The sequence below is a fragment of the Mauremys mutica genome, chromosome 2 (assembly GCF_020497125.1).
Source record: "Mauremys mutica isolate MM-2020 ecotype Southern chromosome 2, ASM2049712v1, whole genome shotgun sequence".
Lineage (NCBI taxonomy): Eukaryota > Metazoa > Chordata > Testudines > Geoemydidae > Mauremys > Mauremys mutica.
In genome coordinates this window covers 195,628,422-195,651,496 of record NC_059073.1, presented here as the reverse complement: position 1 = coordinate 195,651,496, position 23,075 = coordinate 195,628,422, and the positions used below count along the sequence as shown (strand labels likewise).

General features: G+C 42.5%; 1 protein-coding gene across 1 annotated transcript in view; it reads left to right on the top strand.

Annotated features, from left to right (window-relative positions):
- The window catches only part of CNTNAP2 (contactin associated protein 2), a 1,334,251-nt gene that overhangs the window by 1,184,537 nt on the left and 126,639 nt on the right, over positions 1 to 23,075 (top strand). The window contains exon 17 of the mRNA XM_045005260.1: positions 5,879 to 6,049. Within this exon, the coding sequence (XP_044861195.1) occupies positions 5,879 to 6,049 (171 nt within the window). The remainder of the gene's footprint in view (positions 1 to 5,878; positions 6,050 to 23,075) is intronic.

Here is a 23,075-nt window from a genome sequence, read left to right as displayed (position 1 = left end):
TTGAATTTAAAACTCCACATCAGAGAACCCGCATCCAGAGCTCTGAGCATCCTGGCAATAAACTGAAAAATATAATAAAGAAAAGTTCTAGGGTCAATCAAAGTGCCAGCAGCACATCTCCTTCCCCAAGTCCTTACTACATCTTTTATTAACCAGCAGTCAGCTGAATTTGGATTAAAGCATCCATCCCACACCACTTTTCCCTAAATGTAAATCCCAATCCCCAGTTTCCTCAGCCCTCCTCTACTGCTCACTCAAAAAGGTAGGCCTTGAAGCAAGCCTATAAGGTCAACAGGCCTAAGCTATTAGAGGGGAGGGAGGGAGAGAGTATTCCAAATAAATGAATGTCTGCCGTGGATTTATATACTTCCTGAGTTACTTAGGTTGTAAGCTCTTTGGGACACAGTACAATGCCTAGCACCACCGGGGTCTTGGTCCGTGACTGGGGCTTCTAGATACCACCACAGTACACATACACAATAATAAATAAGTGTAGACAGTGGAATTGTGCTAAAGATTTCTTTAGGCAACTCCTTTTTTGATCATGAAATGATTCCCAAGGATCACTACAGGTGGTGAGCAGAACAAAATAAATTCTGCTATACCTTTGGGGTTTTTTTGCGAGATAGATGTAGTTTTCCTTTCTTTCCCCGAACCCCATTTCTAAACTGTGTGTGCCGTGATTCTGGTGTGCTAGCATCTGTCTCTCTTTTCCAGAGTATCATATTAACAGTGAGATTTGAAAGCACCTCTCTCAAGTTGTAGGTTTCCTCTTTCAGACTACATTCTTTTTATCCATTCTGACTCCATTAAGTGTGCATAGGCTTCCTGTGGAGAACCAAATCAGAGTTTCAAACAATGTTAAAAGCCTTTCCTGATGACTGACCTCATGATTCTCCACTAAAGCAGACAGAGTTCAATAACTTGACTCATGATTTTACTGCCATGAAATGCAGATGGACATGTTGATAATATATAGAAGCAAGTAATTAAAAGTACTGAAACTGAATAAAACAAAAAAGCTAATCAGGGGGATTAATATTATTAATTATTTGCATTGCAGTAACACTTAGGAGCAACAGTCTTGACCAAGGACCCTATCATATTAGGTGCTACACAATTACAGAACAAAAAAAGACAGACCCTGCCCCAGAGAACTTACAAGCATTACTACAAAAATTGTGATACCCTCCTCCCTAGTCACCTAATAGAATATGCTCAGAAAGAAGCAAAACTTATGTAAAGAACTGATTCATGGAAAATGAAAACTACAATGTGGAAAATCTAAACCGTCACAGATTTAACTTGGGTCACCCAACTTTTTGCAAGGTGCCTGCATTTACAGTATATATACTGTTGTGAGGTTTCTATAAAATTTTAAATAAAACATTGTAAAATAATCTCTGTATGAAACATCAGTTTGCTCTGAATAAATTGCATTGAAGTAATTGTTTGTTAATAAATATTTTAGTTATTATAGTTGTATTGCAGTATGGGCCCCGGTGAGGGATCAGCGGACCGTGCTACGCACACATGCACATATATATAAATATAAAAATACAGTCTCTGTAACAAAGAGCTTATGCACTAGTCAATGGGGCTACTTAAATGCTTAACGTTAAACACATGCTTAAGTGTGTTGCTGGATTGGGGATAAGGCTCTAAGGACCTTGTACGATTGCGTGGTAAGAGTTCTTTGAGATATATATAAGAGCTAGATATTTTTTTTATTATTATTATTATTTATTAAAGGGACTGATCCAGCTCCCATTTAAGTCAATGGGAGCTGGACTGGACCACAGCTATGTTGAAAATATACCTGAAGCCGTAAACAGATGTCTCCCTTCCCAGGTCCATGCACAGTTTCTTTGCTCTCATTTATGCATGCAGTTGTTTTCATGTGAGTGTTGATGTGGGGTTGCTTGTGGGTTAATATAGAGCTGAACCCCAAAATATGTTTTATGTATACATTTTCTGAGGCGGTGTTTTGGAGTGTCAGGGAGAGCAGACAGTTCCAGCACACTGCCCAATAGTCACAAGACATTAAAGCTGAACAAATCAACGGTCAAACAATGTATCATCTTAGTTGGTCTGGCTGGCTGGCTGGCTGGGAGAAACCAGTCTGAGGCAAAAGGCCTTCCTTGGGCCTGTAGCAAGGGCCTTTCAGCAACATGGAAATTAGGGTCAGGCTCACACAGGGAGGATGGAACTTTGAGAAACAGGAGTTTCTGGGAGAAGGAGAAGGGAAGGGGGCAGAGGGAGACTGACACTCTGGAAGGCAAACTAAGACAAGGCTGAGTCCTAAGGGCTCCAAGACTTGTTAGCAGAATGTAGGTCGGGTCTATTCTGTTCCTGGAACTCAAGAGGGAAGCTCATCTAACTTAGCTTGTAATGAAAATTAGATGAGTCTAGATAGATATGAAGGCTGCTTTTTGCTGTAAAATTATTTTCTTTTGTGCGTTGTTCCAGTTTTTCAATAAACCTACATGTATTTCAACAGCTGTTCATCGCCGTATGGGGATATCCACAAGAGTTCAGTCACCTACACAGTAATAAGTGGTGGGCATAGATGGGGGGGGGGTGTTACCCAGGTCCCAGTCAGTGAGTGAGAGAACTGTATTCCAAACAGGCTTAGCACCTGAGGGAATACACTCAGAGAGACCAGAAGGGACAGAAGTGCAAGCAGCTCCACAACCATTACATGAAAATGAAGTTGCATGTGTAATTATCCATTTGGTTCACATAACTCAGGCACTTTTTAAAATGTAGACCTCAGACTAATGAGCATCCATTTCTTGCATAGCCTCTTCCACAATAATAAAATGACTCAAATGTCTGTTGAAATCATAGAAAGTACCTGATCAGGAACTAATCATCTGCCTAAACCTGGTACACAGTAATGCCAGCCAGGAGTTACTTTCACTGAAGACCAGCTGATACAACCAAACTAGTTATCCAAACAAGTGCTGCTTCTGTTATAAAGGTATTGGCCACCATGCCCAGCCCCTTCTCCTCCCCCCACTACAGCTTTCCCCCCAAATCATTACAATGTTTTAAACCTATTTTCTTTTTAAAAGACACTCATTGTCCATCCTCCATAGGGACAGAAAAAGATGGAAAAAGAAGAGGGACAAGGACTGGAAGAGGGAAAAATGATCTCATGAAATATCCCCAAGTGTATTTAAACCAAAATCCTATTCCAGTTATATTCCATTTAAATTCTGATGGAGTCTCATAAGCACCTCAAATGACAACAAGTCAGAGTCTCAACTATGCTGCACTACCAGTAACTTTAGCTATTAAACATACAGAGCACCAGCTACCCTAATACTCAGCCAGTGCTAACAAGTGAAACGGCAATGTTAAATATGTAACGACCATTCCTCTTCGAGTGCTGGTCCCTATGTGTATTCCACTGTGGATACACATATGCTTCATGAGCCTGGAGCCGGAGAATTTTGAAAGCAGCATCTGTTGGTCTATACATGCGCCCTTGCTCACCCCCTGACTCCAACCAAGGAGATAAAGGGAAGGACAGACCAACTTCCTCTCTAGTTCCTTCTCACCGCTGCATCATCTGAGTTAGAAACTGGCTTAATTCCCTTATGTGACTAGAGAGAGAGAGAGTTTTAGAAGTTTTTTAGAATTTAAAGTTTTATCTAATACTTTTTATCTTTTAGCTGGTTAGTTAGTTAGCCTCTCCAGCCTGGGAAGGCCCCCCCGCAATACCCCATTTTGGGTACTGGGCTACACCCAGGACTCCAGGCTTCATAATTTGTTCTTCCTGTCCATGCTCCTTCTCAGTCAGTGACAACCACCAATACTGCTTCAGGGACGCCCACATCATGTCAAGGCACAGTATCTGCTGAGGGAAGAGTGGGAACTTCACATTAGGAAGCACCATGAGGCCGCAATTGGACCTAGACTGGGAGACCTCCTGTACATTGGCCTGACTTTTGATAAATGCAAAGTAAAGCACATTGGAAAATATAACCCCAACTATACATATAAAATGATGGAGTCTAAATTAGCTGTTACCATTCAAGAAAGAGATCTTGGAGTCATTGTGGATAGTTCTCTCAAAACATCCACTCAATGTGCAGTGGCAGTCAAAAAAGCCAGCAGAAGGTTGGTCATCATTAAGAAAGGGATAGATAGTAAGACAGAAGCTATCATATTGCCTCTGTATTAATCCATGATACTCCCACATCTTGAATACTGTATGCAGATCTGGTCGCCCCATCTCAAAAAGGATATACTGGAATTGGAAAAGGTTCAGAAAAGGGCAACAAAAATTGTTAGGGGTATGGAATGGCTTCCATATGAGGAGAGATTAAGAAGACTGGGACTTTTCATTTTGGAAAAGAGACAACTAAGGGGGGATATGATAGAGGTCTATAAAATCATGACCGGTGTGGAGAAAGTAAATAAGGAAGTGTTATTTATTCCTTCTCATAACACAACTACTAGGGGTCACCAAATGAAATTAATAGGCAGCAGGTTTAAAACAAACAAAGGGAAGTATTTCTTCACACAGTGTACAGTCAACCTGTGGAACTCTTTGCCTGAGGATGTTGTGAAGGCCATGACTATAACAGGATTCAAAAATGAACTAGATAAGTTCATGGAGGATAGGTCCATCAATTGCTATTAGCCAGGATCGGCAGAGATGGTGTCCCTAGCCTCTGTTCTCCAGAAGCTGGGAATGGGCAATAGGGGATGGATCACTTGATGGTTACCTGTTCTATTCATTCCCTCTAGGGTACCTGGCATTGGCCACTGTTGGAAGACAGGATACTGAGCTAGATGGACCTTTGATCTGACCCAGTATGGCCGTTATTATGTTATGTTCTTATGACTTAACAAAGAGCACCTTCTGCCACAAAGTCCGACTCAGGCATGAGGGAGTCTATCCCCACAGATCCCTTGGCATCATCTTGTTGGGAAAGCAGGGAATGGTAGTTGAGGGAATGCATAGTTCAAGTGGTCTATCCATGGAAGAAGTAGAGTGTTGTCTTGTGAGTGATGATACAGGGCTCCTCTTGAGCAGTGCATACTGCACTTTGTTAGCGAGGACCGGAGGGAATACCCCAAAGAGCGAAAATATTATCCAACCATATCAAATAAATGAATCTCAGCTGTAATCTTCAGTTTCAATTACTGTATTTTTATCTTAAAACAAAAATAAAAAGATAACTATACCTAGATGGATGCAATTATGTGCATAAGTTTGAAAGCAGCCAAGTTATACATGCAGTAATGTGTGCCTGCCGGGCCTTGCTCATGTGCATGCATATGACTGGCTATTTGCATATACACCATGGCCCTGATGTCCCATGAAATAAATTGGATTACTGACATTCTTAATGTTAAGCATGTACTTAGTTGCTTTGTTGGATTGGGGCCATGTACATGAACACATACATACACCTCTACCCCGATATAACATTGTCCTCGGGAGCCAAAAAATCGTACTGCATTATAGGTGAAACTGCATTATATCGAACTTGCTTTGATCTGCCGGAGTGACCAGCCCCGCCCTCCTGGAGCGCTGCTTTACCGCGTTATATCTGAATTCATGTTATATCGGGTCGCATTATATCGGGGTAGAGGTGTATATTTTGATAGTATCTCATGGGGTAGGAGCTTGAAAATGTCCTCAAAATGTCATCTAACTTTTGAAATCTAGCAAACTAGCTATTAAAAAAAAAGTATAACAAGGCAGAATTGGAATGATTTCTCTTTTTGCATACAGAGATCACTGTAACATGCTTTGACATTAGAAACTTTAGCTTCTGTTCTTGCTTTGGTTACACAAGTAAATGATAGCTTGGAAGGAGCACTGAAAGACATAATTTTGTCTCTCACATCTCCACAGGGAATTACTGGAACGCTGCGTCTTTCATTACTCCATCGTCCTACCTTCACTTCTCCACGTTCCAAGGGGAAACCAGTGCAGACATCTCTTTCTACTTCAAAACATCAGCCCCTGATGGAGTGTTTCTTGAGAATTTGGGGAATACAGACTTCATCAAACTTGAGCTGAAATGTGAGTATATTCTCTCCACCACTTTTCCTGAGAACCAAAACCAAAAAGTGATGAGATTTAAGAAATCTCCATCATTCAACACATAGCTCAGTAAAAGTTGTTTGTGATGTATGATGAAGTCCAAGTCCACCTTTTCACTATATTTGTAAATTACCTTAGCAGGGAAAAACCCTGGAAATACAATCATCTTGTTTATCATGGAGACATGGAGTCATAGCAGGAGGAACAAAAATACTGACCTATATTACCTAAATCTTAAGCCTTTTTAAATTACATGCCTAATTTATTTATTTTAGTTGAAGAGTGTGTGTGTGTGTTGTATACCATAGTTGCTCTATAGGAGAAAAAAGTATCACAAGACGCTTTTAATCAACAATTTCAAATAACCAAAGATATAAAGGCATACAGGCAATGTTTAAATGCTGAAAAATCCTGGAGTAACCAAATCTTTACGCCCACATTGGTTATGACTAATCATTGATAAAATCTCTGATCTGAAAAAGAGGCTGCGACAGTTTGACATGCTGCAAAATAAAGTTAACATTTTATCTTAAGAAACATGGGGCAGACTTTCAAAAGTAGGGCTGGTGAGTCTAAGGAGATTAGTAGGTGGGAACAAAGATGGCATTAAGCCTCCTTTGCTCTCCCTCAATACAGTTGAGTACTAAGTAATTTGTCAGTGGTCAGAGGGTAAATCAGTGGCAGAACCGGAATCCTGATTCCCAAGTCTGTCTGCTTTTGCCTAGATAACATTCCTTCCTACAGCCTAAGGCCTGGTCTACACTAGGACTTTAAATCGAATTTAGCAGCGTTAATTCGAATTAACCGCTCAACCGTCCACACCAGGAAGCCGTTTAATTCGACCTAGAGGGCTCTTTAGTTTGAATTCGGTACTCCACCCCGACGAGGGGAGTAGCGCTAAATTCGACATGGCTATCTTGAATTAGGCTATGTGTGGATGCAAATCGAACTTAGTAGCTCCGGGAGCTATCCCACAGTGCACCACTCTGTTGACACTCTGGACAGCAGTCCAAGCTTGGATTCTCTGACCAGCCACACAGAAAATGACACGGGAAAATTTGAATTCCTTTTCCTGTCTGGGCACTTTGAATCTGATGTCCTGGTTGGACATCGGGGCGAGCTCAGCAGCACCTTCAACGATGCAGAGCTCTCCAGCAGAGGAGTCCATGCAATCCCAGAATAGAAAGAGGTCCCCAGCATGGACAGACCGGGAAGTCCTGGATCTGATCGCTGTGTGGGGCGAGGAGTCTGTGCTTTCGGAGCTGCGCTCCAACAAACGGAATGCAAAGACCTACGAGAAGGTCTCCAAAGCCATGGCACTCAGAGGATACAGCCGGGATACAACGCAGTGCCGCGTGAAAATCAAGGACCTGAGACAAGGCTACCAAAAAGTCAGAGCGGCAAACGGATGCTCCGGAGCCCAGCCCCAGACATGCCGCTTCTACGAGGCACTGCATGCCATTCTAGGTGGGTCTGCCACCACTGGCCCACCAGTGACCGTGGACTCTGAGGATGGGATAGTGTCGACGGGCAGTTCCTCGGCGATGTTCGCCGATGGGGAAGATGAGGAAGGGTTTGTGGAGGACGACGCAGGCGACAGCGCTTACAATACCGCTTTCCCCGACAGCCAGGATCTCTTCATCACCCTCACAGAGATCCCCTACCAACCCTCCCCGGCCGTTAACCCGGACTCAGAATCAGGGGAAGGATCAGTCGGTAAGTGCTATAAACATGGAAACATTTATTTTTAAAAAAACAGGAATAAAAACTATATAAAAACTATATAAAAACTTTTCCATATAAAACTATATAAAAAGAAGGTCCACACATATAGGGATGGAACAGAAATCCTCTTGGGACACTTCCACGAAGCTCTCGTAGAGGAGATCGAAAAGCCTCCACAGGAGGTTCCTGGGGAGAGGTGCCTTATTTGGTGCTCCGTGGAAGCACACTCTTCCGCACCAGGCCATCCTAACGTACAGTGGAATCATTGCCTCGACCAGCATGGCAGCATACGGTCCTGGTCTGTGCAGGGATTCTCGCAGCATCCTCTCTCTCTCTCTCCGAGTGACCCGCCTCAGGGTAATCTCGTTTGGCGACTGCTGCATCTAATTAGGGCAATTAGTCTACTGTTACTATTGTGAATGCTTGACTTTTACTTTGCATAGCAATGACCTTCGTTTAACAGCCACGTGTTGGAGGCCGCAGAGGAAAAGCATACAGTGATCTTTCCCGGGCACAGCCGCGAGGGGCTGGAACAGGGTCAGACTTTATGCTTTCCAGATTGCCTTCAGCGGGAGGGCACAGCTATCCATTAACTGTTAAGCAGCCTACAGTGTAGGGCTTACCAGGCCTGGCTGCTACACGGATTCAGCTGTACCGCCCCGCTTGTCCGATCTCCTGTGCAAGACCGCAGCCAATGAAAGCGTATTCCGAAATCTCGAACTTGTCCTGAGAGCTCGTGAGACTAGGTGCCCTGTATGGTCTTGTTCACAGAAACTGAGTAGACTGTGTTCAGTGTTCGCAAACATGTATCTTTTCAAGGAAATCACTTCCTTTTTCCCATCACACAGCTGCGGCTCTTTCACGAACTGCCCCGGCTTCCCCCTCACAGAGGCTGGCGCAGATTAGGCGGCGAAAGAAAAAGACTAGGGACGACATGTTCTCGGAACTGATGGCCTGCTCCAGAGCCGAGGCGGCCGAGCAGAGACAGTGGAGGGAGACCCTATGTCAGCACCAGTGCTCACACAGCGAACGGGAGGACAGGTGGCGGCAGGAAGACCAGCAGGCGACTCAAACGCTGCTTGGGCTAATGAGGGAGCAAACGGACATGCTCCGGCGCCTTGTAGATGTTCTGCAGGACCGCAGGCAGGAGGAGAGAGCCCCGCTGCACTGTATCTGCAACCGCCATCCCCCGCCACAAAGTCCTGTCCCCCGCTCACCCAAAATAACAAGAAGGAGGGGCGCTAGGGATCGTGAAAACTGTCACTGCACCCCAGCAGAGCACTCATGTACCACACAGCTCTCATGCCATAAATTTTGAGAAGTGCTTCCCTTCCTGGATCACCCAGTCCAAAATCCAAGTTTCATCCCCCCACTGTGTAGTTGAGTATTAAACGTAGTTTGTTGTTATTCACTGTTCCCGTCACGTTTTTCTTGTCAGAAGACTTTGTGTGAAGGGGGGGGAGGGGTTTTTTAATTGCATAGGACAGCCTCCATTACCAGGGTACAGACTTGGGGGCAGGATCAACAGCAGGACACACACAGACTGCAGTCACTAGGCACCAGGGTCAGTCTGTGAGGTGTATGCTGTCCCGGGTCAGTCTGTGAGGTGTATGCTGCCCCAGGGTCCTAGCGCCTGCCATCCACAAATGGCAAGGCAGGCTGCCCTTACCATGCCCTTCCACCCTAGCCACGAGCCTCTCCGATGCCCTGAGCCCCAGCAAGAGCCCTCATCCACAGACACATACTCACCCTTCCCACACACCCCTCACCCCTTCCTACGCCCCAAACCCCAGCCCAGAGCCTGCATCCAAACTCCGTCCCAAAGACGGCACCCCTCACCCCTTCCTGCAAACCCACCCCTTCCTGCACACCCACCTGCAACCGTCCTCCCCCCAGAGACCGCTGTAGGAGCAGGAGCCTGTCATTCCTCTAGTGTAGAAGCGGTCTGTACATCAGTGCACACCGTACCCACCACAGTCTGCGTCCATGTTTCAACCCTAGAACAGGAATTCATAATGAAAGAAAACTTTGTTAATAATCAGTGTTTCATTAAATTTATTTTAAAACGTGTGTTGGAAGGGGGGAAACCTGGAGAACGGGGTATGTAACCGCAGATCGAAGTCAACAGTCACTGAAACAGGCTCAGGTTCAGCTTCTCTGTAAATCAAGTGGACAGTCATAGGTTACCCTGCTCTCCGAGGAACCTAGCTTTCAAAGCCTCCCGGATGCACAGCGCTTCCCGCTGGGATCTTCTATTGGCACGGCTGTCTGGCTGAGCGTAATCAGCAGCCAAGCGATTTGCCTCAACCTCCCATCCCGCCATAAAGGTCTCCCCCTTGCTCTCACAGAGATTGTGGAGCACACAGCAAGCAGCAATAACAACGGGGATATTTTTTTCGCTGAGGTCCGAGCGAGTCAGTAAGCTCCGCCATCTCCCCTTGAGACGTCCGAAAGCACACTCCACCACCATTCTGCACTTGCTCAGCCGGTAGTTGAAGAGTTCCTTCTCACTGTCCAAGGCGCCTGTATAGGGCTTCATGAGCCAGGGCATTAGCGGGTAGGCTGGGTCCCCGAGGATCACTGTAGGCATCTGCACATCCCCAACCATTATTTTGTGGTCCGGGAAGAAAGTACCTGCCTGGAGGCGTTTAAACAGACCAGAGTTCCTGAACACACGCACGTCATGAACCTTGCCCGGCCACCCGACGTAGATGTTGGTAAAACGTCCCCTATGGTCCACCAGTGCTTGCAGCACCATAGAAAAGTAGCCCTTTCGGTTAATGTAATGGCTGGCCTGGTGGGCTGGTCCCAGGATAGGGATGTGAGTGCCATCTATAGCCCCACCGCAGTTTGGGAATCCCATCGTGGCGAAGCCATCTCTGACGACCTGGACATTTCCTAGAGTCACTACCTTTGAGAGCAGTTGCTCAACGATTGCGTGGGCTACTTGAATCACAGCAAGCCCTACGGTAGATTTGCCCACGCCAAAGTGGTTCGCTACTGACCGGTAGCTGTCTGGCATTGCAAGTTTCCAGAGGGCTATGGCCACTCGCTTCTGCACAGTCAGGGCTGCTCGCATCCGGGTGTCCTGGCGCTTCAGGGCAGGGAACAGCAAGTCACAGAGTTCAAGGAAAGTGCCCTTACGCATCCTGAAGTTTTGCAGCCACTGTGATTCATCCCAGACCTGCAGCACTATGCGGTCCCACCAGTCCGTGCTTGTTTCCCGGGCCCAGAATCGCCGTTCCACACCATGAACTTGACCCATTGCCACCATGATCTCCACTGCGCGGCGTACCCTGCTTTGTGAGAGGTCTGCGCCACTCTGTGACTTCCTGTCCTCACCGCGCTGACGGAGCCTCCTCGCCCGATTTCTCAGCAGCTGACTGTGGAAGAGGTGGACGATAAGGTGCGAGGAGTTGACAACGGCCATAAGTGCAGCGATGATCGCAGCAGGCTCCATGCTCGCAGTGCTGTGGTGTCCGCGCTGTAACCGACCAGAGAAGGGCGCGAACAGATTTCCCGCCGGCGCTTTCAAGGAGAGAGGGCGGGAGTGACGGTTGAATGATGACAGTTACCCAAAACCACCCTCGACACATTTTTTCCCCCAGCAGGCATTGGGGGCTCTACCCAGCATTCCAATGGGCAGCGGGGACTGCGGGAACTGTGGGATAGCTTCCCACAGTGCACCGCTTCCAAAGTCGACGCTGGCCCCGTTACTGTGGACTCAGACAGTCGAATTAGTGTATTTAGTGTGGATACACAAATTCGACTTCATAAGGTCGATTCCACAAATTCTAGTTAAGTAGATTCGAAATAGTCTTGTAGTGTAGACGTACCCTAACTCTTCTAGCACATCACTTATTAGGATAGTATCTTTTTAACAGTTATTAATTTCATAGCTTCTTCCTCCAAAGACATCTTAACATGGAACCCCACCATATCACTTTAGAGTGCCAGATGCTTATGCAAACAGGGCTTGCTTTTTCCATCCCTTTATCTTTTTGAGCTGGATGGGGAAACTTGTGCAACCTTCACTGTATTTATTTTTTATGTTTTTTCACGGTATTTTTGGTTTTCTTACCAGAAAGCCACTGTGTTGAAAAATCAACCCCTTCAGCGAAAATGCTGCATTAGCCACGTGTCAAATAATGCGTAGGACACTGAAGGAGCTCTTCATCCCCAGGACCTCTAAAAAATTATGAAAAGTAACTGAAAAAAATCTGAGCTCCTCAGGGAAATTTCTGACACATAGGCTTTCCAGCATCATTAACCAATTCTCCTCCAGCCCAATAAAATGTGATTGTAACAAACAGATCAAGAAATGTCTGAGGGAGGTGTACACACCATTCCTTTAAAGATAAGACTGCATCTCAGATATGCGTAATGCAGAAAAGACTTAACTTTCAAACAAGGAAACTTAGCTCCTCTCCAACTAGCCTGGTTAATGGTAAGATAGAGGCTGCTCTATGTGGCTCTACCAAGATGTCAGTGGCAGTCATTGATCAGCTAGACATAGGGACAAGCTGGCCTCACAACATTATACCAACCTAAGACACTGGGGTATTCTTCCCTGGGCTCAATATACCAACTTCAGGGCCATTTTATGCCAGCAGTGCGGCATAAAGCAGAAAAAGCACATTTCAGGATGCACAACTTGGCAAAACATTAGCATAGCTCTTCCTAACTCTGATTCAGTCTGTGATGGGCCAACACAGCATATGGCAAACAGTTTCTAGCCATACCACTAGCTAACTCACCACAGGTTACTTTCATTTCAATCTAATTTGTGTAGACTGCTGGAAATCCAGCTGCTTTATTGTGTGCTGATATTTTTACAAAAATAAACACTTCCAGTACTGAATAGCACAGTCAAGTCCTGGTCTATGACTGAGGCCCATAGGAGTTATGGTAATATAAATAATAATGTACCAGATATCCTTTACACACTGAATATTTTCTCCTGTATTTCTTTTTGTAGTTTGTAGTTTCCTGCTATTTGAGATTTTTTTTAGGTTAAAGTCAACAAATTTGAACGTAAAACCTCCTGTTTCAGTTGGGAGTTAGCATCAAGGTTCCTGTCTGAGAGTGTTTGCTTCATTCCTCAAAGCATCTGTGGAGATGTGCACCCACCCATGTATTTTGTTTTCTGTCTTAATAAAGGAAAGAATAATTGGGCCCAGGGCAAATTAAGAGAAGACAAGCTTCTGTTGTCTAGTCATGATGTGAAGATGAGTAAACTTGGTTTCCTGCATGTCTGGATTTGATTACATGTGAATAGATGTGAGCTGGAAGTGTCTCCTGATTAAGATAGGGTGTGAGAATCTTGACTAGGGGCTTAGTCTAAGCACCAGGTTTAGAATATATCATTTTCTTAGAATCATGCATTCAGATAGTCTCAGTGTTGACTAAGCCCTTCATCCTTCTTAGGTAGATAAAATGAGTACATCTACCACTACATTTGGCACTAATTGGAGCTTTTGCTGTCAGTCTCATCTGATGGGCCAAGGACTTTATTTACATATAGACCAAATTAGCTCTTACATGACTGACAAAAAACAGCTGAGATTCATTATGGGGAAAGTTTGCTTTGTAGCTGTCTGTGCTGCAGGGTGGATAATTTTTTAAAAAAAATTAAAGAGGAAAATATATGTATTTAACGCAATATTTTTATTTACAAATTTGCTAGCTCTTTACTTTCTTCCCATTTTTACACTCTTAAATGGCTAACGTAGCCATTGTCTCTTTAGTTTAGTTTTCCAGTTGTTAACAGAATTTCAGATATTACACAGAGATTTTTCTGTGAAGAAGCTTCACACTTAGAATGTTCATCTATGCTTAAAATGGCAATACCAAGGCTTCATTAACATATTTACTGTAAGAATAGCACTATTCAAAAACTACATTGATAGAAAATACCCTGCACTCTATTTGCAACCAGTATCACCTTCCAATATATTAAACTTTGACAAGTCAAAAAAGTTGAAAAGTCCCAACCAAGCTACACTCCTCCATCAGGACTTGCAGCCTGAAATCAATGGCACCGTGCTCCTAAGTCACATAGGTACTTCAGAAAATCCCACCATTCGGAACCTAACATTGGGCCTATGTGTAGAAATAGGCCATAGTCACTTTGTTAATTAAAGTCTAAATAACTTTTCATTGTTTACATTGAAGCAATTTTGTTTTGAAGTAACAAAAGATTTTTGTCACTAAAAAAAAAGCTTTCAATAAAAATATGAACTTTTTAATAAAAATAAAACGTTAACTCCAAACACTGCAAACATTTACACACATATTTAACTTAATTGAGGTCAGTGGAACTATTCATGGGAGTAAAATTAGTTATCTGCTTAACTGTTTGTTGGATCGGGGATTTAATTTTGTTTATTTGTTTTTGCTGCTAGTAATTTCTGTAAAATTCAAATAACATCCTATTAGTAGTGATTATTTTAAAAAATAGTTATTTATAAAGTAACAACAGTACAAATTTTTAGATAAATTTTACAAAGCCTCAACCTCATTTAAATATTTTTAAATCAGGTCATTTAAAACATGATGAAAATTAATTATTTAAATCATCTTTACTTAAATCTTTCCATCCTGCCTTCCTGGACATGTTTTGAGGACAAACAGAATGAATGTTTATTCTCCAGAGCATTCACCTTTTACCAGTTTATCTGAACAGGGACCATTACATTAGCTGGGGGGGGGTCACTTTCTGCAGTCCAAAATTGCCCATAACCACACTCCATACCTGGGCACTCATGATACCAGTGATCCAGAGGCCCATATGAAAAGCAACCCTCCACGTCTGGCCAAGTTAATGCCAACCCTGAGCCTTTGTCCAGTCTGGGAACTCAGAAACTGGGGTTTCCCAACAGGAGCCAGTCCAGGGTTTGGTGGCCTGCTGGGCCCCTTGGAGGCTGACACTTCCAAGACAATACTGTCCGATTGCTGATTCCCCTGGTTAGGTTTCCCTTGAGTCAAGGACCACCCTTTACCCCCGGGCAGTTGCTAGTGTGACCTCACCAAAGCCGTTTCAGTGGCTAGATAATTTTTAGCCTGGTAGCATGAGCTCCATAAGTCAAACCTCTCATCCCGGGCTCAGAAACTCACTGTGTAGCTGTACCCCGTATGACCTTAGACAAGTCACTTCACCCCTCTGTGTTTCTGTTTCCCTACCCATAAAATAGGGATCCCTCTGTGTACCTTCCTTGGGAAAGTGCTTTGATTAAAAATTGCTATGTGAGCTAAACTTGTGTTAAAAATATATTATAAAAATATATAAACCTCTTTGAAACGCCTCTTTTCTACAAAAGCACCTAGCATAACATACGTAATTAATAAATAACAATTATAATAAATAACAATTCCTTTGGGGGTATTGTATAGCCTGTGCCAAGCAAGCTAACGCAAACATTTCATACTTTCATTTAAATTTAATATTTTCATTTCCTGAAGCAACATTAAATTCCATCTAGAATGAGCCACTATATAGGACTTTTAACAAAAATTATTTCTTTAAGCAAAGGGCTTTTATGAAACAATAATAACAAGAAACCCTCCCTATATTGATTCCCCACACATATGCTCTCCAATTATGAGTAAGGCCACTGTATTAAAATTCTGCTTCTTCTCCACTTGAACTACTGTGTAATTATTGCCTTCTCAGAACATTTATTTTTGCTTAAAGTGCTCGTCTGCCAGTGGAAAGGTCATGGAGAATTAGAATGTACCCACACGCAGTCAGATGGGTGAGGAGCCTGTCCCTCCCAGGCCATCATACACACTCCATTTGTGGCCACTCAAAATTGCAGGCAGTCCCTGTGTTCTGTGGAGTGCTGGAACTCCTTTCTTGGCAGTTGCGAATTTCCCCAAAGAGACAGGAAGAAGACAGAGCCATGCTGCAGCCTGCTCATACACACAGGAAAGCCCAGGGAGGGAGCATGACTCTGCACCACTTCTACTTAGGACTCTGCATTAAGGGTACAATCAAACCCATAGTGTGTATGGTAGGGTGCATTACTAGAAGTGGGACACAGGAAATATAATGGCTCTCCGACCAATCAAAAAAGCTATATCTGGAAAGAAAAATGGTGCCATCTAATGGTAATTCGTTATTTCTTGGTGGAGCTTCCTAGCCCTTGCAGAGTGGCAGGCAGTGAGTGGCCAAAGCTGATAGTACTATTGTTAAAATAATGCAGCTGTAACTGCACACTTCAGGAAATGACTCCACACAACACTCCATTCCATTAGTTCCCTATATACTAAGAAACAACAAGAAAGGGGGCTTTTATCTGAGCTCTGTACAAAGCAGGCAGCCTGGAAGCACTAACAGATATACCAGGAATGGGGGAAAAGAGGATATTGGTGCTTAAAGAAAGCTTATATGTGAAAGAAAGCTTAGAATCAAATGAAGTAAAAATCATAAATTAATCAAACTGTACCACAGAATCTCTAATAAGAAGACTATAGCGGTAGGGATATATTACCAACCACCTGACCAGGATGGTGATAGTGACTGTGAAATGCTCAGGGAGATCAGAGAGGTTATTAAAATAAATAACTCAATAATGATAATGGGGGATTTCAATTATCCCCATATTGACTAAGTATGTGTCACCTCAGAACAGGATGCAGAAATAATGTTTCATCTGTATGTCTGACAATATTGTTCTTTATTATAGTTTCAACCAATTTGCCTGGTACTAAAGTCAGACTTACAGGCCTGTAATTGCCAGGATCACCTCTGGAGAGCTTTTTAAAAATTGATGTCACATTAGCTATCCTCCAGTCATCTGGTACAGAAGCTGATTTAAATGATAGGTTACAGACTACAGTTAGTAGTTCTGCAATTTCACATTTGAGTTCCTTCAGAACTCTTGGGTGAATATCATCTGGTCCTGGTGACTTTCCACGGTTTAATTTATCAATTTGTTCCAAAACCTCCTCTAATGATACCTCAATCTGGGACAATTCCTCAGATCTGTCACCTAAAAAAGAATGGCTCAGGTTTGGGAATCTCCCTCATATCCTCAGCCATGAAGACTGATACAAAGAATCCATTTAGTTTCTCCGCAATGGCCTTATCGTCCTTGAGTGCTCCTTTAGCACCTTGATCGTCCAGTGGCCCCACTGGTTGTTTAGCAGGCTTCCTGCTTCTGATGTACTTAAAAAAAAAATTGCTATTACTTTTTGAGTCTTTGGCTAACTGTTCCTCAGATTCTTTTTTGGCCTTCCTAATTGTATTTTTACACTTCATTTGCCAGTGTTTATGCTAACTTTCTATTTTCCTCATTAGGATTTAACTTCCACTTTTTAAGGGATGCCTTTTTGCCTCTGACTGCTTCTTTTACTTTCTTGTTTAGCCACGGTGGCTCTTTTTTGTTTCTCTTATTATGTTTTTTAATTTGGGTTATACATTTAAGTTGAGCCTCTACTGTGGTGTCTTTAAAAAGTTTCCACGCAGCTTACAGAGATTTCACTTTTGGCACTGTACCCTTTAATTTCTATTTAACTAACCTCCTAATTTTTGTGTAATTCCCCTTTCTGAAATTAAATGCTACAGTGTTGGACCACTGTGGTGTTTTTCCTGCCACAGGGATGTTAACTTTTATCATATTATGGTCACTATTACCAAGCAGTCCAGCTATATTCACCTCTTGGACCAGATCCTGTGCTCCACTTAGGACTAAATCAAGAATTGCCTCTCCTCTGGTGGGTTCCAGGACCAGTGTCTCCAAGAAGCAGTCATTTAAGGTGTCAAGAACATAAGTTGTTAAGGAAGATTCAACATGGTTTTACTAAAGGGAAATCATGCCTCACCAACCTATTAGAATTCTCTGAGGGGGTCAACAAGCATGTGGACCAAGGGGATCCAGTAGATAAAGTGTACTTAGATTTTCAGAAGCCTTTGATAAGGTCCCTCACCAAAGGGCTTTTACACAAAGTAAGCTGTCATGGGATAAGAGGGAAGGTGCTCTCATTTAAAAGATAGAAAACAAAGGGTAGGTATAAAATGGTCAGTTTTCAGAATGGCGAGAGGTAAATAGTGGTGTCCCCCAAGGGTCTGTTTTGGGACCAGTACAATTCAACATATTCATAAATGATCTGAAAAAGGGGTAAACAGTGAGGTGGCAAAATTTGCAGATGATACAAAATTACTAAAGATAGTTAAGACCCAGGCAGACTGCGAAGAGCTACAAAAGGATCTCTCAGAACTGTGTGACTGGGCAACAAAATGGCAGATGAAATTTAAAGTTGATAAATGCAAAGTAATGCACATTGGAAAGCATAATCCCAATTATACATATAAAATGATGGGTTCTAAATTAGCTGTTACCACTCAAGAAAGAGATCTTGGCGTCATTGTGAATAATTCTCTGAAAACATCCACTCAGTGTGCAGCAGCAGTCAAAAAAGTGAACAGAATGCTGGGAATAATTAAGAACCTATTAAGATAATAGGACAGAAAATATCATGTTGCCTCTATATAAATCCATGGTTTGCCCACACCTTGAATACTGTGTGCAGATGTGGTCACCCCATCTCAAAAAAGCTATATTGGAATTGGAAAAGGTTCAGAAAAGAGCGCAACAAAAATTATTAGGAGTATGGAACAGCTTCCGTATGAGGAGAAATTAATAAGACTGGGACTTTTCAGCTTCGAAAAGAGACGGCTAAAGGGGGATATGATTGAGGTCTATAAAATCATGACTAGAATAGAGCAAGTAGATAAGGAAGTGTTGTTTACTGCTTCTCATAACACAAGAACTAGGGGTCACCAAATGAAATTAATTGGCAGCAGATTTAAAACAAATAAAAGGAAGTGTTTCTTCACACGACACACAATCAAGCTGTGGAAGTCCTTGCCACAGGATGTTGTGAAGGCCAAGACCATAACAGGGTTCAAAAAAGAACTAGATAAATTCATGGAGGATAGGTCCATCAATGACTATTAGCCAGGATGGGCATGAATGGTGTCCCTAGCCTCTGTTTGCCAGAAGCTGGGAATGAGCGATAGGGAATGATGATTACCTGTTCTGTTCATTCTCTCTGGGACACCTGGCACTGGCCACTGTCGGAAAACAGTCTACTGGGCTAAATGGACCCTTGGTCTGATCCAGTAGGGTCGTTCTTATGTGCTAATGCAGTGCATCTGGGTGGATTAAATTTCACACTGCAGATTAATCAGCAGCGGTGGGTGAATAGTATAATGTAATTTAACTGTATGCTGCACCCTTCTTAAAGACACAGAATTCCTTAATGGGACATGGAGAGGGATAGTCAAAAGAAGGCGAGAGATGGAAAATCTATTCTTATGATTTCTTTGCTGGAACTGACTCCTCCCCCCAGGTTGTTAAGTCTGTCCACAGCCTACGGGTCCTTTTGACTCCTCAGTATTAATGAAGACTCAAACATCTATAGCAGGGGTCAGCAACCTTTCAGAAGTCATGTGCCAAATCTTCATTTATTCACTCTAATTTAAGGTTTCGTGTGCCAGTAATACATGTTAACGTTTTTTAGAAGGTCTCTTTCTATAAGTCTTTGATATATAACTAAACTATTGTTGTATGTAAAGTAAATAAGGTTTTTAAAATGTTTTAAGAAGCTTCATTTAAAATTAAATTAAAATGCAGAGCCAGGACCCGGGCAGTGTGAGTGCCACTGAAAATCAGCTAGCGTGCCACTTTCGGCACGTGTGCCATAGGTTGCCTACCCCGATCTATAGTGACATGAGTCCCCCACCTCAATCTGTGAGTGACTAGATTAAGCCCAATACTGTTGGATAGTAACAGAACACAGCGATCCATGCACAGACTAAAAATACAGTTCACCAAAATGAAAACCAGCTCTTCAATTACCACCATAAAACCGAGTCCCCAATAAAACTGCCTTCCCCACAAACATCTGCATGACAAAGCATGAATTAAAAAGACTGTAGCTCAGCAACCCCTGTTTAAGTCATACCAACAAGGAAGAATAGGTCAAACCTGAGGGCCCTTAGCCCCCTCTCTTAACTCAGGAGGTCTCCAGCTGGAGTGCCTGTGCTGATCACATCTGCCATAGCATGAGATCCGAAGAGAGGTGATCTCACACTTCTACATGTACCTGGTCATATATGGCTTTTACATCAAAACCAACACCTTAGATTCCAGCCAGAAATCAAAAGGCAGACAGTACAAACATCCTGCAGTGTAGATGTGTTGTTTTCACACTGTGATGGGCTGCTGCATTCTGCACTAGCTTAAGTTTCTGGCTTGTCTTAAGGTGTAACCTTATGCAAGGCACATAGCAATAATCCATTCTTGAGATGGGAAAAAGCCTGTATCGTAATTGAAAGGTTTGCATTTGAAAGAAACGGTCATAATTTCCTCACCAAATGAAAATGGGGGAAAAGGGCATTCCTGAATCCTGCTGCTTGGATCCAATACCATCCTCTTATTGCAAACTCTGGTAACAAATGGCATCAGTAAAAGGAACAGAGATAATTGTCTCCATATCTTCTAATCTCTTCCCGCAACCTATAAGCATCACCTCAATTTTATCTGCATTGAACTTCAACCATTGAACTTCAGCTCATCTATGCTCCAGTCTCATCCAAACACTGAGCCAAGCGTTCGGCAGACTGGCTGAATCAAGTGAGATCGAGATCTGGATCCCGATGTTCTCAGTAAATGCCCAGCATTGCAGCCCAGACCCTCACAGATCCATCTCTCATTGAACTCATTCAAAAAGCTCCCATTGACTTCAGTGGTAGTTGACCTAACTCCCCTAGGACTTTCATATAGAAATGAAGTCCCAGCCTTTGAATCCCAGAACAGTAAGTGACCCATTTTCACTAAGGGCAGGTCTACACTGGGGGGAGGGGTCGATCTAAGATACGCAACTTCAGCTACGTGAATAGCGTAGCTGAAGTCGAAGTACCTTAGATCGAATTACTTACCGTCCTTACGGCGCGGGATCGACGTCCGTGGCTCCCCATGTCGACTCCGCTACCGCCATTCACGTTGGTGGAGTTCCGGAGTCGACAGGAGCACGTTCGGGGATCGATATATCGCATCTAGATGAGACGCGAAATATCGAACCCCGAGAAATCAATTGCTATCCGCCGATCCGGCGGGTAGTGAAGACGTACCCTAAAAGACATCTGTCCCCAGCCCTTTCCACCCTTATACTAAATTCATGGCCCTGCCTTTTCTTAGACTCTTCCCCAAACTTTTGCTGCCATCTGCTTCAAGCCACCACCACCACTTTTGCCCAGAGCCTCCCAGCACTATGCTCAAATGCTGTACATGGCTTCAGATGCACACCTTAATTTGTCATACATCTAAGAACAGCGCCAAAGACTAGGAGAACATACTTCAGGGACTCAAGGTAGAGACAAAGACCATTAAGATAGTAAGGTTCCTATCAAATATAGGGGATAATGAAGGAACAAAAAGATCCGCTGTCCATTGATTCAGGCTCTTTGGTATGTGAGATACACGTGTTGTAGCCTGAGAAAAACAACTGGTGAGGGAAGGGATTGTAATATATTTAATTTATAATTCAGATTGATCCAAAGATTCAGGTTTCATTCAGATAGACATGGGGGCTGGAGCTTATGCCAATTTGTCCACTTGGAATAATCAGCATTATAATTGAATACCTTTCTAGAAATAACCAGCTAAAATGGCACAGAAGAGGGACAATATGTTAATTGCATCTTTTAAAGATTAAACTGAAATGATTTTAATAGTATCCAGACTTGTATTTCAAGCAATTAATGTGACAACCTACACATGTCCTCATAAAATACAGAGCAGCACCTCGTTGCAGTGGGGCATCATATCTTAACAGATCAAATACCCTGTCCATTCTCACATGTAATCTAATTGCAATTTTACATTAATCAGATGTAGGTACTACACACACCACAAATTAAATAAGGTGCCCTGAAGGTTTAACTCACACAGAGGACAGCATAATCATCAAAAAATATTAGAGAGAGACTGCAGCTTTATAAGAAGATCCCTTATGCTTTTTGCACAGCTTTTTGATATAAGACATTCAGTGTTTTTTGTTCTTGTTTTTCTCTGTGATTGGTTTTTGTTCTTTGTAAATCACTTTCAAAATTCATAACTAAAAAAGGTTAAAAATGCACGCTGATGATGCTATCAGAATAAATGAATAAAAAGAATAGCTCACAAGCCTTAGGCATTTGGTTGAAGAATTTCCAAAGGGGTTTAAATAAACCTTTTCTACCATAGATGGGATGTTAAGGGGGAAATCTTTTAAACAAACAATTTAATTGTGTGTTCGTCTTGTAAATAATATAGTATCACCTTTTCCAAACTATGAGGCTAAAACTATATTAAAATTGTATCTATGTTTACATTTTTACCTTTCAAAGAAAGACTAAAGACAGTTTTTCAATTCAGTAACCTTTCTTATACCACCTACTAGTTCAGGAAGAGAATTTTTTCTCTTTTTCTCCAGGCAACAAAAATTTCAGTGCAACAAGGAATCAATAGTATATTGTCAATGGACTCATTGGTATTTATAAAAATAAGTTTATAGTGACATCACTTAGAAAGGCTAAACCAAGCAGAATTCATTTAATTTCCATTTGCAGAGGTGAATATTTTTTTCATCAGAATGGGTCCAGGCTGGATGTAAATTTTCTAAAATGTCAGCCAGCTCTGAATGCTTAGGAAGGCACTGGCTCTGATATTCCACTGCCATTTACCTTACATAATTGTTTACACCGTGCAAAGTGTGTGTTAGATGCTACTAACTCAGAATAGTAGCATTTTGTACTCTTTTTGCTCTGCCTTTGTGCATATCTGGCACGTAAATACCTTGCAATGCCGGCAACAAAAGTTCCATGCAAATGCCTGTTCTCACTTTCTAGTGGCATTGTAAATAAGAAGCCTGCAGCATTATCTCCTGTAAATGTAAACACACTTGTTTGTCTTAGTGATTGGCTGAAGAAGAAGTAGGCCTGAGAGGACTTGTAGGCTCTGAAGTTTTACATTGTTGTGATTTTGAGTGTAGTTATTTAACAAAAAAAGGTGTAAGTTGCACTTTCACGACAAAGAGATTGCACAACAGTACTTGTATGAGGTGAATTGAAAAATACTATTTCTTTTGTTAATCATTTTTACGGTGCAAATATTTGTAATAAAAAATAATGTACGCTTTGATTTCAATTACAACACATAATACAATAAATATGAAAATGTAGAAAAACATCCAAAATATTTAATACATTTCAATTGGCATTCTATTGTTTAAA